This window comes from Leptosomus discolor, chromosome 13, assembly GCF_034619465.1.
Source record: "Leptosomus discolor isolate bLepDis1 chromosome 13, bLepDis1.hap2, whole genome shotgun sequence".
Classification (NCBI taxonomy): Eukaryota; Metazoa; Chordata; class Aves; order Leptosomiformes; family Leptosomidae; genus Leptosomus; species Leptosomus discolor.
The window spans coordinates 22,636,516-22,653,680 of record NC_141403.1 but is presented as its reverse complement, the minus strand read 5'-3'; the positions used below and the strand labels follow the sequence as shown (position 1 = coordinate 22,653,680).

The window sequence follows — 17,165 nt, the reverse complement described above, 5'->3', positions numbered from 1 at the left end:
GACACTCAGCAATGAGAAAGCCTCTCACTTGTGCACCTGGGGTTGAACAGCACCTGCTATGCCAACAGCCAGCCAGAGCCAACAGCGTGCCAGAAGGGCTCGGCAGCTAGCTGGGCTTCACCCTCCATTCAGGCCAAGTCCAGACCTTTGCAGTTACCAGTGAGTTATGAGTCAAGTCTTACAGTCAACTGGAAGAAAAGGGGCACTGGTTTTACCTGTTACTTAGCTGAAGGATTTATCAACGGTTAGAGGCTTAGCCTTTTTATTCCTAAAAACCAGGACTACCCTGGAGCCTTCTTCAGGTGCACAGGCACCAGAGACATAGAAGAAGGTTCTCTACATTTAGACAGTTCACTACCATGTGGAAGAACAGCTATTGTTGGTAGTACAGTGTGCTATTTTCTGCCTCGGAGTGTGACAGGTCACCAGTGCAACACAGGAGTGGATAATCCTCAATTCCATGGAAATTTTTCTTCATGAACCTTTAGGAACTCTTGGAAAGGCTTCACAAAGCTGGATGCTTCTCATCCTGAGCATCCTTACATTAAAAATCTTCCCAGGTAACCAGAGCCAACCATGGGAAAAGCCATTTGAATCTTTACAAGAACATGTGATAAATTTTAGCAAATTTCTCTCCCTCTTCAAAACAAAATCCAAACTAAATCATAAACAAACAAAAAAATCTACAAGTCCACAAGGAAGTCCTTCCCATTGTTTGCTATTGTTGTTTTGGTTTCAGGCTGATGTATGGGCTCAAAGGGTCACTGGAGGCAAAATTAGAAGGAAGGCTTCCGTTCAACGTCAGAGAAACATGAACAGTTTAAGGGCTGAAAACCAGTGCTCTGTTTCCAGACACTGGCCAAATATAGACTGTTGACCTGCATGGCACAGGACAGCACAAGCTGCTCATGAAATTTCATGTACTCTGAGTGGGATGCTGATACGGGTGGGGGGAGAGCAACAGATTTATTAACCTGTATTCAGTCGAACATAAAAATCAGTGCACGAGCTCTTCCTGAAAGAAAGCAAAACAGAACTGCTAGCAGCTGGTTTTGAATACTGAAAATCTTATTTTTCATAATTTTAGAGAAGTACAGTAATACCTGAGGGTACTTGTTCAGCTCTTGCAGAAAATTGGACCAGCCTTTTAGCTCCTTATTAGCCAATATAAAAAACGAGTTATTTTTATTCCTATCAAGCTGTTTTGGCATTCTGGGCCCCAGGCAGGTCACACTCAGCTGCCTGTACCTTAAGCCTGTGGAACTGGTTCTCCTTCTACAGCAGTGGAAAGCCCTTCCCATGAATACTATTACTCCCAAGTCAGGCAGCAAAAGCGAACAGAGAATGAAATCCCTTGGCTTCAAACACACTAACATAAAACGTAGCCTAGTTATAATACTATATTTTTGTGGGCAAATTGCACCTAATTACATAGATATTAATTGTAAATGTCCTTATTCCAAGGGATGTAAAGTTCCTTATGTATGTTATAGCTTAAAGGGAATATGTGCCAATGTATGTGCATATTAACATTCTCTTAATAGCAATCTGATTGGCAGTGTTTAGTCATAATCAATATTTTAAAGCATTATTAGCTTAATGCCCCCTTCATTTCAAATGTGAGGCAGTGCAAACTTGAAAACAGACTGCAAAAAGCTTTAAAAGACTTTTTTAGCAATGTCTTGTTCCTCACCTCTCAGGTTAGTACAACAGCTCCATGCAAATCTGGCCAGTCAGAACCACGCTACAGTACACACAGCAACAAAACAAGCACAAAGTATAGACAGGAGGAAAGTAAGGGCTGGTATTTTCCACATCTTTCTGTTGACATCAAATACTTTAGAACCTATATTGTCCTAGAAATAACTTTTTTTTTTTTTTTCAGTTTTTCATGAGTGGCACATGACACGTACAGGCTAGCACCTTGTGTATTTCAACCACTTACTCCCCAATAGTATATTGTTGAATGTTTTAAGAAAAGTGCCAGATCCTGTCTAAGACATTTTAGAAAAGCCCCAAAACAGTAGTCAAATCAAACTGCATAAATAATGGGATATTCTTCAGAAAGACTGCTATGAAAGACCCTCTTTTCAAGAGGTTCTCTTCAACATCATCAGGGCAACTGGACGTTAGGAATGTTTGATATCTTTTGCTTGAATTGACAAAGTGTGGTATAACCGCTCTTGACTTTGTGGGGTTTTTGCTGTTTTGGGTTTTTTTTAACTAAAGCTCAACAAAATGATGTATTTTTTGTACTGATATATTCATTTTTGCCAATATACACGTGAGGAATGTAATGAAGTGGCATTGTGCTGCGAGTAACTCAGCAGATGTTGAAATCAGTTCCAGTTCCTGAAAACAACTTCTTGACAACATAGTCTTAGCGTTCACAATAGCCAAAACATGTGGGATTCATCTACGTCATTCTTAGAAATGTATCCTCCTTCCCCCTCTCTTTCTCCCTCTGTGCTGTATATCCTCAGCCTTACTTGCTTCCTTGTACTTTATGATCGTATGTGCCTGCATGCTTATAGCCAGATACATATCCCGAAGAATCCACCAGATCTTCTCGGCCAGCTTTGCCTTTTCCTTTCCCACTGGGATCAAACCTCTCTTTGTGAGAACCTGTGAATTTTGATGTATCTGTAAGGCGTGACACAGTTGGAGATGAAATGGCTTTCTGTCGGAAGAAAGAAAAGAAACAACAACAAAAACCGCATAAGAAATCAACTATTCTTAATAGAAATATTTGTACATGCCACCAACATTTAAACCTTTGCTAATGCTGGAAACTACATAAGTATCTACTCACTTCCAGCAAAAGGATACAAAAAACGTTTGTTTGCTTCTTGCCATCACTTACAATGACAATCATCATATAGCCAAGAAAAAAAAACCCAGTGCAAGTTATGTCAAAAACTTCTGGAACAGACTTTCAATATGGGACACTTTTGATTAATAATCAAGTTCTAAGCACCAAAGATAAGAAGTCATAGGGAACAGCTATGTTCAAAATCCATTATGTCAACATCCAAGCATAAAAGCCTGGCTCCACAAATACAGAAAAACCAACAGAATTCATTGCTTCAACAGATAAATTTATTCTTAAACTCTAGGGTTCACAAGAAAAGTAACAAACCAGAAGGACTGAAAGTTATTTTCAACGTTGGCAAATCAGCAGTCTATGAAACCGCATTGAGCAAACACTTCTCTCTACATTGCTTCCACTGAGTCATATCAGGCTACTTAAAAGCCAAAGTCTTGCTGTCACTAAGACAAAGAAAATTTGACTACACAAACAGAAGGGAAAAGATATTTCACAGAACAATACAGGAGCATGCTAACCTGTGTGCTTGGACTGGAGCACTGTCTTTTAACATCACGATTATGTTTTAAGATCAGAAGAGAAAAGACACCAAAGGAGAAGGGAAAACACAAAAGATTATTGCGTAGTAGTGGGAATGGAGCTAAGATGAACAAAAACTGATAAAATTTGGGTATCTTTCTTATGCACGCCACCCTGTTAGGGTGCAGTTTAGAGACAAAAGTGACATGGGCTTTACTGCAGTCAAGTAAATGCTCCGGGAAACCTGGCTTTCATCAAAACCCTCATATTCCCGCCCCCCCACCCCCAGCCCAAAGAAACACTCATTAATTAGACGTAACAAAAAACAGGTTTTCAAAGTAACACACAGCTCTTCCAGAGGACGACCTGTGTTGACTGTCTTTTAACACTGAACATTAAAAGATCGGAGAGTTGGAAAAGATGCCTGAGTCTGTACCAAGAGGAACAGGATACTTGGATTCAGACTGGGAATGAATGCTGTAACTCATGCAACATGGAAGCCACACGTCCTCCACACCGTTTAAATAAAAGCTGTTTTGAGGGAGTTTGTCCACTCACACACCTACTTAATGAGAATCTCAGGTTGTAAACTTCTGCTTTTCTCCCTCCAAACACACCCAACAGGTGACAGGCACAACACTGCTCTGCAGATTCGTGCATGGCCCTGAGGGGAAAGGTGTGTTGGAGGTGTGGGTTCTGTCACTATCTGAAAGAAAACGACCACTGGAGCAGTCATTTCTCAGAACAGCATTGCTGGACGACTTTTAGGGACTTTTGCCTTGCAGTCTGAGAGTACTATTTGCAGAAGCGGTTATTTTTCTATATTGAAAACCAGAAACGAAGACGGTGCTTAGGAAGAAGTATTGCTTCTCAATACATTCAGTTTTCTTGTCCACATTGGCCTGCTAGCACCTTATAACCAGGAAATCTGTATTCACAGAAGAGCTAATTAAAAAAAAATACACCCTCTGATCAGTAATTGTGTTAGCAGCCCAGCTAGATGAAATGAAATACATTAAAAACGTATAAACTGAGACTTCCAAAGCAGCAAAATAAAAACTTCTGGCCTGGTGCCCAGCTGAGAATTTATTCTTTCTCCTCCTCAGGGTATTAGTAAATCAAATAGGTTGCACACGCAGTCACACAACAGAACCAAAGGATTGTCTGGCCACTGGAAATTACTCTGATAGCTCAGGGAAAACTCTGTAAGAGTGCATAACCTGTCAGCTTAACCCTGGGCACAGACACTAGAACATCTGTGCTACTTTAAGTCTTACTTGTGAATCACTGTTCTGTTTGTTAAGTGAAGGGGAACACTGGGGCTTGTACCTTGCACAAAAATTCTGGCACAAAACAGTAGGAATAAGCTTTTATGTGGTGTAGTGTTTCCTGTTCATGAGTAAAATCCCAGCCACTACTTGAAGACAAACTGTCAGGCTGTTTGACTAGACGAAGTCTTCCACCAACCGCCATTTCAAGCCACAAAGCATCTACAGAAGTGGACAGTACATGTGTCTTGCCTAACTCGTATAAATACATGGGCTCCTAATTTAATTTTCATTTTAAACCCCCTTGTGTCCTAGTTTTGCTGGGACGGAATCATAGAATCAATTTTCTATTCAGGAAAGATGCATTTTTGAGACAACTGCAGCACGCAATTTGGGTATTGAGACACCATGTTTTCATTCGTGGCCAGCCAGCCTAGTATGTGGGTCTCCACAGTGATCAAGGTCTTCAGCAGTTTTGAGTTAGTCAGGTGCTAACGCTAGGAGGAGCAAAAGCCAGGGCAGCTGCTCCAAAGCTGCTCAACACAAGTATTCCAGAACATAAATGCCACGCTCACCATAAATTGCAAAGTTTGCTCGGGATGTGGCTGCCCCTTCTCCGTGGTCGCCACCCCTGGAGGGCCTTGCCCGTCCTTCCGCTCCCGAGGCCTCCTCTCCCGTTCATTGTGACTGTCACGCCGTCGCTGGAGCTGTGGGGCTTGCAGTGCCCGCCATCCAGCACCCACTGCTGGGAGCCCGCAACCACTGCATGGGCTTTGTGCACTTTATATTAATATTAGTTTAAAAATTATTATTTTATTAAGTCAATTTCCATTTCAACCCACAGGTCTGCCTTCGTTTTCCCAAGTTCCCTCCTCATGGTGGGGTGGGGGGATCACTGGGTGACAGAACAGCTGACTAAACAGAGACAGCCCTGCAGGTGCCAACAGCTGCAGGAGCACACCAATAAAGGCTGACCATAGGCCAGAATACAGGTGCAGAAGCTTCTTACTCTTGTTTAAGTTATTACTAGATCATTCTCCCTCCAAAAGAACGTATGATGCTTCTTACTGGAGGCATTTTGTTAACTATTAGCACACTTCTCACGTGTCCTTACTAAGAAAATGAAGATCCCATGTAGGCCAGCAAGGAAAGAGCTAGGGCATAATACATGCCAAAGTATCTTTCTTTCATCGTCCCTAACACTAGAAGCTGCTGCTATGGAAGATGCAAGAAAGCTTATCGTATAATCAAAGGACTAAACTTTGCTCTATGTTTACAACACTATCGCTAAAAGCTTCAAGGATGCTACTAGTGACAAAGGCTGTCTGCACTATAAACACGGAAATACTCCAAATGCAAGCCAGGGCAATATTCAGTATAAAGTAATTAAACTTAAGACATATTTACTTTCCTTGTATTTCATCATCACTGCTTTACAGAAAATCAGTTTTCTCTAAAGGTGTATACACTCTGCATTCTCACAGGCAGAGAGACATCTCAGAAACTCTAGCTGACTACCTTTTCCTTTATCAAACTCATTCTCAGGACAGACTGCTATTCTAAGAATTTGTAATGGCAAGATTAATCAGTATTTGGAAAAAAAAGGACTACAGTTTCTGCTCCTCTATTTCAAAGAGGTGGCATGATCAGTATGAAATTTGCCTCAATACCCAAATTACAAGAAAAACAAATAACAATTTCGGTACAGTAACATAATTGTGACAGACATAATAAGACTTGTACAAGTGCAATATGAAAGGAAATGCACGTATATTAACACACAAGAAGAAATAGTAAAATGAGGATTAACAGACTGGCCTGTGCCAATAATGAAGAACATTCCCAGGAAACTACTCCCAGGACACCATTCCCAGGGGTAAACTTGAGGAACGTGTTGTTTATATCAAGACAGCCTGCACTCTGATAAGCCCACAACACAGATGACTTCTCAGAGAAAAAAGGTGCATCCTGACAGCAAGACGACAGCAACAAGGCTGCAGCATGCCACATGGGCCTTTCCTTTTCCTGCACTGAGTGGGGCTTTGGGGTTTTGTTTGCTTGCTTGTTTTCCCCCCATTATTTTCCCTTAATACTTCTCCATTTGGAATTTACCAGTCATCTGTCTATAGATTTCACATCCACTACTTCTTCCTGCTGTCTCTTTCATAACACTGTTACATCTTCTGGTGGAGACTTCTGCTAGGACTAACATGAAAACATTCTTCTGTAACTCAGTAATCTGCTAGAACCAGGTGTGTTCCCAGTGCAACAGCAATAGAGCAAATGGTTGAAATACAAAAAAAAAAAAGCTTTATGGTTTAGCACCCCTTTGGCGTATCTCAAAATAAAAAAAAAAACCAACAAAAAACCCATTCTCATTTAGCAACAACTTCGGACAACGGTTGAGATCTTTAGCTTTTGTACCTCTTAACTGAAAGTTCGTATGTACGTGGGCAGGGAGAAAGAAACACCAACATTCTAAGTAAAGGTAAACTAACACCACATCAAAAAAATACAATCTTTTTGTCCTGAAAAAACAGTTAAACAAAACATAAGGCCACAGCACAATGAACATCCAGAGCAGGAACAACAGTGATCCCATACCCTGTGTTCTTTCAGTCCAGGATGGATCAGAAGGCTTCCTCTATCACAAGAGCCACAGTGTGTGCAAGGAACATAAAAGCAGTAGCTGCAAGGCAAACATTTTTTCCTCCAAATTGTTTTTAACTGAATAAGAACTGCAGACTTTTCCTAAGTTGCATGTGAAGTCACTGGTGCGCCCCTTCCCACATGTGACAGAATATTACAACTGGAAGACGGCAATCCCTGTTGGTTTCCTGCTGGCACAACTTCTATGAAATGGGAGGCTAACTTTATTCCGAACAGCACAAAATTCAAGCAATTTTAATTCCTTGTACAATATGTTCTAACTCCTTGATCTGATCCACCAATATCAAAGATCATAGATAAAGAGATGCCACCACAACACTATTCAGAACACCCCATTTTCTCCTTTTTCTTCTCCTTTTGTTTCTTATGATGAATGCATATCCATTAAAAAGAAAATACTACTTCCTCTTTAAGGTCATGTGACCATAGAATCATAGACTTATTGGGTTGGAATAGACCTCTAAGACCATCAAGCCCAACCGTTGACCTAACACCACCATGCCCACTAAACCATCCACTAAACCATGCTTCCAAGTGCGACATCAACACGTTTTCTGAACACTTCCAGAGATGGTGACTCCACCACTTCCCCAGGCAGCCTGTTCCAATGTTTGACTACTCCTTCAGTAAAGAAATTTTTTCTAATGTCCAATTTAACCCTACCCTGGCGCAACCTGAGGGCATTTCCTCTTGTCCTATTGTCATATTACACAGAAGGGCCAGATGCAACCTAAGCATCTTGCTAAGGTGCTTTCTTTCAAAAAAAGCCTTTGTAAATAGAGTAGAATACAAAAGGACTTCACATCTGTCTTGGACTCCTCAACCAGAAGCAGCTAGTGGTACTACATATCACAGAATCGTAGAAGGGTTGAGGTCAGAAGAGACCTCTGGAGGTCATCTGCTCCAAACCCCCATCCCCTCACCTAGAGCGAGCTGCCCAGGATCATGTCCAGACAGCTTCTGAATATCTCCAAGAATGGAGACACAATCTCCCTGGGCAACCTGTGACAGTGCTTGGTCACCCTCACAGTGAAAAAGTGCTTCTGGATGTTCAGATGGAACCTCCCCTGTTACAGTTTGTGGGCATTGCTTTCTGTCCCGTCACTGGGCACCACTGAAAAGAGCCTAGCTCCATTCTCTTTGCACCACCCCTTCAGGTATTTATATACGTGGACGAGATTTCCTCTTGAGCCTTCTCCAGGCTAAACAGCCCCAGCTCTCGCAGCGTTTCCTGACAGGAAAGATGCTCCAGTCCCTTCATCATCTTCATGGCCTTTCACTGGACTCTCCAATAGCTCCATATCAGTCTTCTACTGGGGAGCCCAGAGCTGAAGGCAGCATTCCAGATGCGACCTCAGCAGTGCTGAGCAGAGAGGAAGGAGCACTTCGCTCAGCCCCTTTGGCAGTACTTTGCCCAGTGCAGCCCAGGATACCAGTAGCCTTCCTTGCCACAAGGGCACATCACTGGCTCATGTTCAACTTGGTGTCTACTGGGACTCCCAAGACCTTTTCTGCCAAGCTGTTTTCCAGCTGAGTAGCCTGCAGCATATACTGGTGCGTGGTGTTGCTCCTCCCCAGGGCAGGACTTTGCACTTCTCCTTGCTGAACTTCCCAAGGTTCCTGTCAGCCCATTTCTCCAGCCTGTTCAGATTCCTCTGGGTGGCAGCATCTGGATGACCTGTCAGCCACCCCTCCCAGGTTTGTGTCATCAGTAAACTGGCTGAGAGTACACTCTGCCCCATCATCCATATCATTAATGAAGATGTTGAACAGGACTGGACGGAGCACGACCCCTCTGAGGTACAATGCTAGCTACTGGCCTCCAATTAGACTTTGCACCACTGATCACCACCCTCAGGGCCCAGCCACTCAGCCAGTTTTCAATCTACCTCACTGTCTGCTCGCCCAGCCCCTACAGCAATGGCTTGAGGGGCTACAAAACTCTTATTGGGCACGATGTCAAAGGCCTTAACGAAGTCCACGTAGACACTATCCACGGCTCTTCCCCCATCTACCAGGCCAGTCATTTCATTGTAGAAGTTTATCAAGTTGGTCAAGCATGACTTCCCCTTGGTGAAGCCACACTGACTACTCTTGATGACTTTCTTATCCTTCGTGTGCCTGGAAATGATTTCTAGGATTAGCTGTTCCATCACCTTCAGTGTCCTAAGGTGACAAGTTTATTCCTCTATGAGTCGATGACTTAATTTTTAGTGAACTGCCTTTATGAACTGGATGTGCACCCAACTTGTTTTTATCTAAATGTTGTTTCCGTTTATGAACAACAAAACCAACTACAGAGACTAAACTGGCAACTGAGCAAAGCGTAAAACCAATCAAAATGGTAGCTCAGAGCTCATTCTTCTGTGCAACCCAGCTGGTCACTACTAAATGTACATGGACATTGGGAGGCACATAAAAAAAGCGGGGGGGGGGAAGAGCGGAGCAGCTGACCATCCATTATCAGTGAGGAAAAATGTAGGGAGCAATATAGCGAAGAGCACAAAGGGCTGGATGAGGACAATTTCCATCTTAGCAAGTCAACACTTCCCTTCTTTTTCACAATGAATCACAGACGAGTGATTCTGTCTTGTCACATAGCAATTCTGCTTGAACCGTTTACTATCTAGAGTAAGTTATATAATCTCTCTACTCACATTTTTCCAAAGGCAATAAATTACTTGGAACCAAACTCCTCCTTTCTGTCAGCCCACAGAAGCCTCCATTTTCCTTCTCCTATTTGCACATACAGTTAACCACAAAGTTTGCATATCAGAGAAGATGCACATGAACTTCAAATTTTTCTTTTTATTATATTATATATTATTTCTCTTTCTCTTTAAAAGCTAAGTTTTAGTTAGCACAACAGGTTCAAATATAATCACTGTACAAACTCATTTTGGAACATCAAATGAATCAACCGAAGGTACTTTCCAAAAATATCAAGACTTCTGTCTGTACCCCAAGACTGACCATTCTTCCCTTCACTCAGTTATTTCCATTCACACAAGCCAGCAGCTATAACTTCAGTGTCTTTGCCTCTATCGAAAGAGGAGATCACTGACAAAAGACCAGTTCATTCACCAAGCTTGTATTTTTACTGATACTTTGCTGGACTGTTCTGCTCCCTCTAATCTTAAAAAAAGCCCAACTTTTAAAAATGGCTGTTGCTCCATCACTGTAAGTTTCCAACCAAATATGTGGTCACATGACCTCCAAGTTCATGGAAACATCTCAGATGAGTCAGGAAAGGTATGTGTGCCTCCTGCCTCTTTCAACTGAAACTTCTCTCACTGAGAAGATCAGAACAGGCAACAGTCTCAGCAGAAGCTATAGGAAATAAAAAGAAATTTTATTTAGACCAGTAGATTTTCTAACTATAGCAATCATGCATTTTTTGTTACCAATTCAGAATTTCTCCTGATTTATATCAGTGTTTACAGAGAAGTGCTGCTACGACAGCAAGAAGCTTGGACCATGTCGCATACAAGGAAGAAGTTGACAGAAGGGTGTTTATTCAGACTCAAAAGAGAGGAGACAAATCTTACTCCTGTCCTCAGCAGAAGGGTTATATTAGAGACAGAGCAAGTTCAGAAGTATATAGCAAAAAAACCCCACAAAAACCCCACAAAACCCAAACCAAAAGATAATGGATATGATTTGGAAGACAGGAAATTCCAGCTAGACACACGGGAAAAAAATTCTTCACCACTGTGGTTGGCTAAGCACAGAAACAGCTTACCTAGAGAGACTGGGGATTCTCCATCCTCGGAGACAGTAAAAATTTAAAAATATTAAGTCACAGAACAATTTAGGTTGGAATGAACCTTTGCATATGAGTCCTCCTCTAGCATAAACCCCTGCTCACAGCAAGGCTGAAATGAGCTTCCACAGAAACTCCGCCAGTAGAGTCCTGAACACCTCCAAAGACAGAGGTTCCACAGCCTCTCTGGGCAACTTGTTCTAGAGTTTGACCACACCCTGAGTAAAAAGCAACCCAAAAATTCCAACATCTCATACAAATTACAAATCATCCACATTCCAACTTCTAGCTGTCCAAAACAGCCCTCATACCAACGACAGAAAGTGAAAGCTGGGGAGTCTTCTTAAACCCTGAAACCCTTAACAACGGTGACACATGCCTCCCTCCTCCTTTCTTATGAAAGACTCCTCTGGAAACACAGGCAGATTTTGCCTTCTGTCTCAAGGTAACAGATGAATCAAAGAGCAGTTTACAGAGTAAGCAGAACATTCCATTTCATCAGGTTTGGGAATCAGTTCCAGGAATGTACTAACGATCTATATGAAACTGAAAGGAACCAAGCTAAAAAGGAAATAAGAGCCCAGAAATCAAGCACATACATTCCATCAACAGTACTACAGGAGAATATAGCAATTTGCTGAAGAAAAATACATCCACTGAAAGCCATGCTGTCGGAATGGCTTAGCCTGTTTGCAGCAGAGAAACTGCAAAAGCGCAGTTCAGTCAGCATGAATTTTATGGACTCCACAGGAACTCCATCTCAACTTTGGTGCCAAAGGCTTAGAAACATACCATGAAGCTTGTGCCACAACCATGAAAATAGGGTAACAGTGTAAGACTAAAGATTCCCCACGCTTTCAGCACTATTCCTCCCAGAACAAAGCTGAGACAAAGGAGAAGGAAGACAATTCAGTGCCGCTAAGGCCGTGTTCTTCATTTTCTGTCAGCACTCATCACCACCCTTGCTACAAAGCACGCCGTTTAAAACGCCAAGCCAACACCAGCAACGCTGGAGCATTCACCTGGCACGACGCAACAGGCTGGACAACCAGCCCAGGGCAGCCCCGCACGCCTGTAGCCACGTTGCTGCCGTTTCTGCAGCAAGCACAGCCCCTGGCAAGCTCTTGTCTGCTGTGCGCCGTGCGGCTTCGCACAGAACGTGGCACCAGCCCCAGAAAGGATCTCCAGAACCAGTTACCGGGAAGCAAACGCAGCAAGAAAAGCTACTGGCCTTCAGGAACAGCACACGTTCAAAACAGACACCAAGTGCAATGGCTTGTACAATCCACTCCCGTCCACTGAAATAACTTGCCTGAAGGCATTTTCCGCTGCTTGCCATCACTGACAAAGACCCAGGTTCGATTTAGAGCTGGTCCACAGCTTAAGCAGAAGCTTACTGGCTCGATGCAAAACACAACAGGGAGGTTTTCTGGGTTTTTTTTTGCCTGAATTACGAACGCCCACATAGTACAAACACATTCCCTCCCCACCTTAGGTATTGGGTCTCTTCAGTAACCAGTAGACCAAAAGAAGCACTGGAGGCAAACATCACCCCACCCAAAGGCAGACTGCGATGGAGCATTACTGCCCCCTCCCTTGTCCTTGTGTTTAAAAACAAGCGTCTTTGCTCAACTCACCAGCCAAATTAAATCCACGATAATAACGCCCTGAGGGAAGAGCTGCAAAAATTGGTGCTGGCTGCTCAGGATGCGGCGCTGCTCTTCACACGGACCAGGAACCCAGCCACAGCCCTGCTGTGTAGCCAGGCAGCCGAGGGCTGGGAGCGCTGGCATGGCTGCAAGTGCTGGGCGGGCGGCAGGTACCGCCCCGATGCTGCTCGTCACCAGAAGGGCACGCGCCCACCTTAGCCATGGTCTTCCTGGCTACGCTCTGCCAGCTGTAATCATCCTTCCTCACTTCTTCACTGAAACGGAATGCCTTGCTGCATTTGCTCCTTCCATCACAAAACTTTAGGATCTAACAGCATTTCTCCCTAGAAAAGGTTGCCATAGAGATTTATGTAACCAAAACGTTCTGGGAGCCTCCAGACTCAGCACCAACGTCAGCAATCTTAGCAGGTTTTTAAATTCTTTATTGGCTGGTAACATCCAGAACCTTTGTAAAGAATGAGAACCTAACACTGACTGTAAAATGGGGAAAAAATATTCTCAAAGGGAAATTTTTTCCTTTTGGGGGGATTATACCAGGACTCCATACCAACATGATGTATTTTTTTAAAAACTTGCCTCTTGTCTGTCTTCCTGCATGACCAAACCAACCACACGCCTTCTGTGGCAGATCAGAAACAGCCCAACACTTCACTCTGCTGCCAGGTCTGGCTGCTCAGCCTTCTCAACCACATTAACCACAATCAGGGATTGTTCTAACTCTACAGCATTCGGAAGGAGAAGAAAAAAAATAAACAAAAGAAGGGGGGAAAAAAACCCCTTCTATCACAACAGACACTAAAATCTCCATGGTCTGATGTGAAAGTAAACTTTCCAACCACCCTCTTGAAGCAGTGGTTTTACCAGGCTGCCATCAGTGCAGACAGAGTGCCCTGCCTCCCCCTCCCCCAAACACAAAGCACCAAACACAAGAAGTTAAGACACAAAAAAGCTCCAAAAGCTCCTGAAGTACACACTTAACCACAAGCCTCACCTAACCAGGCTCTCAACTCCCTCCCTAACACATTTAGATTCACGTGTCAGTTGTCACAGTAATGTTTGCTGGCTGAAACCTGAACCAAGCCTACGTGACCGACAGCAGAGCGAGACAGAGCAGGGCACACGCTACATGGCACAACCGAGTTCTCCTACAAGAGGTTAAGGAAAGCTTCAGGTAACTCTGTCTAACCAGACAGAAAGCAGTCCAACTGAAAATTTCCAGGACAAAGACTGCCCAAAGTAAAGAAAGCATTAGAATGTTTGTACCTATCTGCACTCCCAGGTTGTCGGGTGGAGAGCCGCTCTGTATTGATTTATTTTAATGCCTTTAATATCCAAGTGGTTGGGTCATTTTTACCACCCAGGAACTAAATTAGCACAAAAACATAAACATAAAATTTCAGTTCCCCCCCACTCCCAGCCTGCAACCTCCTTCCCTTTAAAAGCTCTGCCTCCTGCTCCTTGCTTTGACAGCAAGTAGGAGAGAATATTGTGGTTCCCCCACTCTGCCCGCCATTATTTCTTCACTTCTTCTCCAGCTTTCCCCAGGACGGCACATACAAGAGGAGCACAGGCCAGCCCTGCACTGCTGGCTCATATTTCTCCTCCATCCCTCTCCCCCGGCTGCTGGCACATTTGTATACCTCCGCAGCACCTACGTGACACTACCCCCTGCATAGGCAAAGCTTTCTCATCAGCCTGGCATCCATGCGGAAAGAGGCTGTTCCCTCACTAGCAGCCATTGATCACTTCAATATCTGACTGATGAAATGCTGAAAATGGAATCAGGAGTGAGACACAGAGAATGGGCCCAATTCAAAGGGAGAATCTCTGGACAGATGAACCAGTTATTCATACTCACTGAAATGAGTGAAGGCCCAAAAGAAAGGTTCATTATTTTAAGTCTGTATCAAAACTACCACTTGTTTCAAATGAGAGTACAAGAGTAATAAAATAAAATCTTGTAAAAATCTGACAAATTGTACAACTCAAAAGAGATCTCTCCACTTGACATTTCCACTGTTCATTTGTGCAGAACCAATTTCGGGAAAGATTATTTACAATTATATTTTCAGTCAGAGCTCTACAGACAAAATTTAGGAAGATGACAAAATTTAGGAAGATGACAAAATTTAGGAAGATGACAAAATTTAGGAAGATGACAAAATTTAGGAAGATGACAAAATTTAGGAAGATGACAAAATTTAAGATGAACTAAACTGATAGGACTATTCAAGTTGATAGTAAACACTCCCGTATCTCCTAAACTAGACAGTAAAAGCTTGCCTAATCTGAGCATTTAAAAGGACAACAAAACTTAGATACATGAAGCTGTATAATTTCCTTTTCATATATAAAGCTTAATGCCAATATTTTAAAAAGAAGAAAAAAAAGAAGGAACATTATAGTTCCAACAGACTCGTAACAAACACAAAACAAAGACCAGACTTCATGATAATTATTCTCAGATTATCAGTGTTCTGGGACTCACATTGTGTATTAAATGCATTTTAAGATGTCTTTGCTTCAGTCATTTTGGTATTTCACACAATATCTTAGAACTGTTTAATGAGATTCTAAACATAATTCCCTCCTACCCTTTTTGATTTGGATACACCACTCTTCATGACCATTTCTATGTTCTAACCACCCACAAGAGCTCTCCTCGAGTTTTTCTGACCACGCTGTAGGTGCTACAGTTCGTAGCAGAAGCACTGACAGGGCCACACACGTACACAGGAGCACAACACTCAGCTGCTGCATCTTCTTTGCTCCCATGCAGCTCAGCACTGTTGTTGCCCACACAGGCAGTGCTTGGATATGGGGACTGTAAAGGTGAATATACCAACACTGCAGTAGAACAAAGGATAGCTCGAAGAACCCATCCATCAGATCAGTAACATACCGTCACTCCAGATATAATCGGGGCTTTTCCTTCAATTAGTTTATATATTTCTTGAACTGCTTCCTCATCACTCTTGTCTTTAAACCGCTTCTTGGAGAGCTCTTGAAGAGCTTCCTTAAACTGCTCAAAAGTGATAGTTCTGGAAGACTTTCCCCTGTTGAAACACACAGAAATGGAAAGAAATTACCAGACAGCACAACAAGCATTCCAAGAATGGAATGGTTTCAGTTTACCACAGTGAACAACAGAAAACTGTAACCGAACAGGAAGACCCATGCAGGCCGCTCATGGTGTCAAATAGAACATATCCCAGGAGCATCACTTTCATTTTTATGTATGGCAGTAGGATAGCACTTCAGAAACGTCACTGGATGAATGCTCAGAAATAGACACGACATAAAGGGACCTGGCCCGCTGTCAAAATGCCTGCAGTTCCTCAGATCAAACACAGTTCCATTTGGTTGATCACTTGTAAAGCCTGCCTGCATGAAAGACAAGAACTGAAGCATCTTAGGTGAGTTTTGTTATTTAGTAGTTTTTATTCCTCTTTGAATAACTGGTTATCACACATTATTCATAGGTCACTATTCTTGTATTAACAAGTAAATTAAGAATAATGCTGTTGTGTAAAGCAATCTATTGAAAAGCATTTAAAAATTTGAAATTCCTCCTATATTCCAGACTGATAAATTTTGAAGTGATGCATTTAAATTCAATATCTATTTTCCTTCTTAGACCACCACCTTCATAAAATGTACACAGGCTCACGGAAAACCCAGTTGAGCAGTCTGCTAAACACATACCACCCCCACCCCGCCAAATTCAGAGCTGAAGACTTGCTGTTGTTCTCACTAATAGGAAGCCCATATTTACACAATAGTAAATCACTTGCTTAGGTTTACTTCTGGTGGAGAAGACTTTGCTATAGCAGCGTACAGTGCAAAATCTGATGAGTGAGAAACGCACACTTGACAAACATCTATTTATGCAGTCACTCCTGCAGATCTTTTACGCCCACCAGGCCAAAGGGTTCAACTGACGAAACTCTTACAAAGAAACTTAGTGTTCACTACAGAGATGTGTTTAACCAAAAGCAGATTCGTGCAGGTCTGTTTTCTAGCATTTTAACATATGCCGTTTAGGCAGGAGATAACGTAGTGGCATACACACTGTTCCTTTCTTTTCCCTAATACGAAACTATTTTTATTGTTCCTAATTTTAAAATTCAGGTATGAGGCCACAGCATTAGTTAAGATTACTCACCATTAAAAAAATTCTTTTTTCTTTTCTATGAATTATATCACATATAAAACACACCTTCTCCTGTATTATTAAATTATAGATTCCCTGATGTTTAGAACAAGAATTTACATACCAGAATTTAGCCATTATGTTTTAAGATAAAATTTAACAGATCAAACAGAAAAACTTTCAAAAAGATGTTCTCAGGTGCTTACAACATTATGAAACACTCAAAGTCAAAGACACACTTGAGAGTCCACATTGGTGGGAAATGTTACTACATGAGTTTTGCTTGCCACTTAAG

At 42.4% G+C, this 17,165-nt stretch overlaps 1 protein-coding gene across 1 annotated transcript in view; it reads right to left on the bottom strand.

Annotated features, from left to right (window-relative positions):
- Positions 1–2,485: 2,485 nt before the first annotated feature.
- The window catches only part of TPPP (tubulin polymerization promoting protein), a 45,756-nt gene continuing 31,076 nt past the window's right edge, over positions 2,486–17,165 (bottom strand). Inside the window, exons 2-3 of the mRNA XM_086472663.1 lie at positions 15,620–15,773; positions 2,486–2,680 (exon numbers count right to left, since the gene is read on the bottom strand). Coding sequence (XP_086328789.1) covers positions 2,486–2,680; positions 15,620–15,773 — 349 coding nt within the window. The remainder of the gene's footprint in view (positions 2,681–15,619; positions 15,774–17,165) is intronic.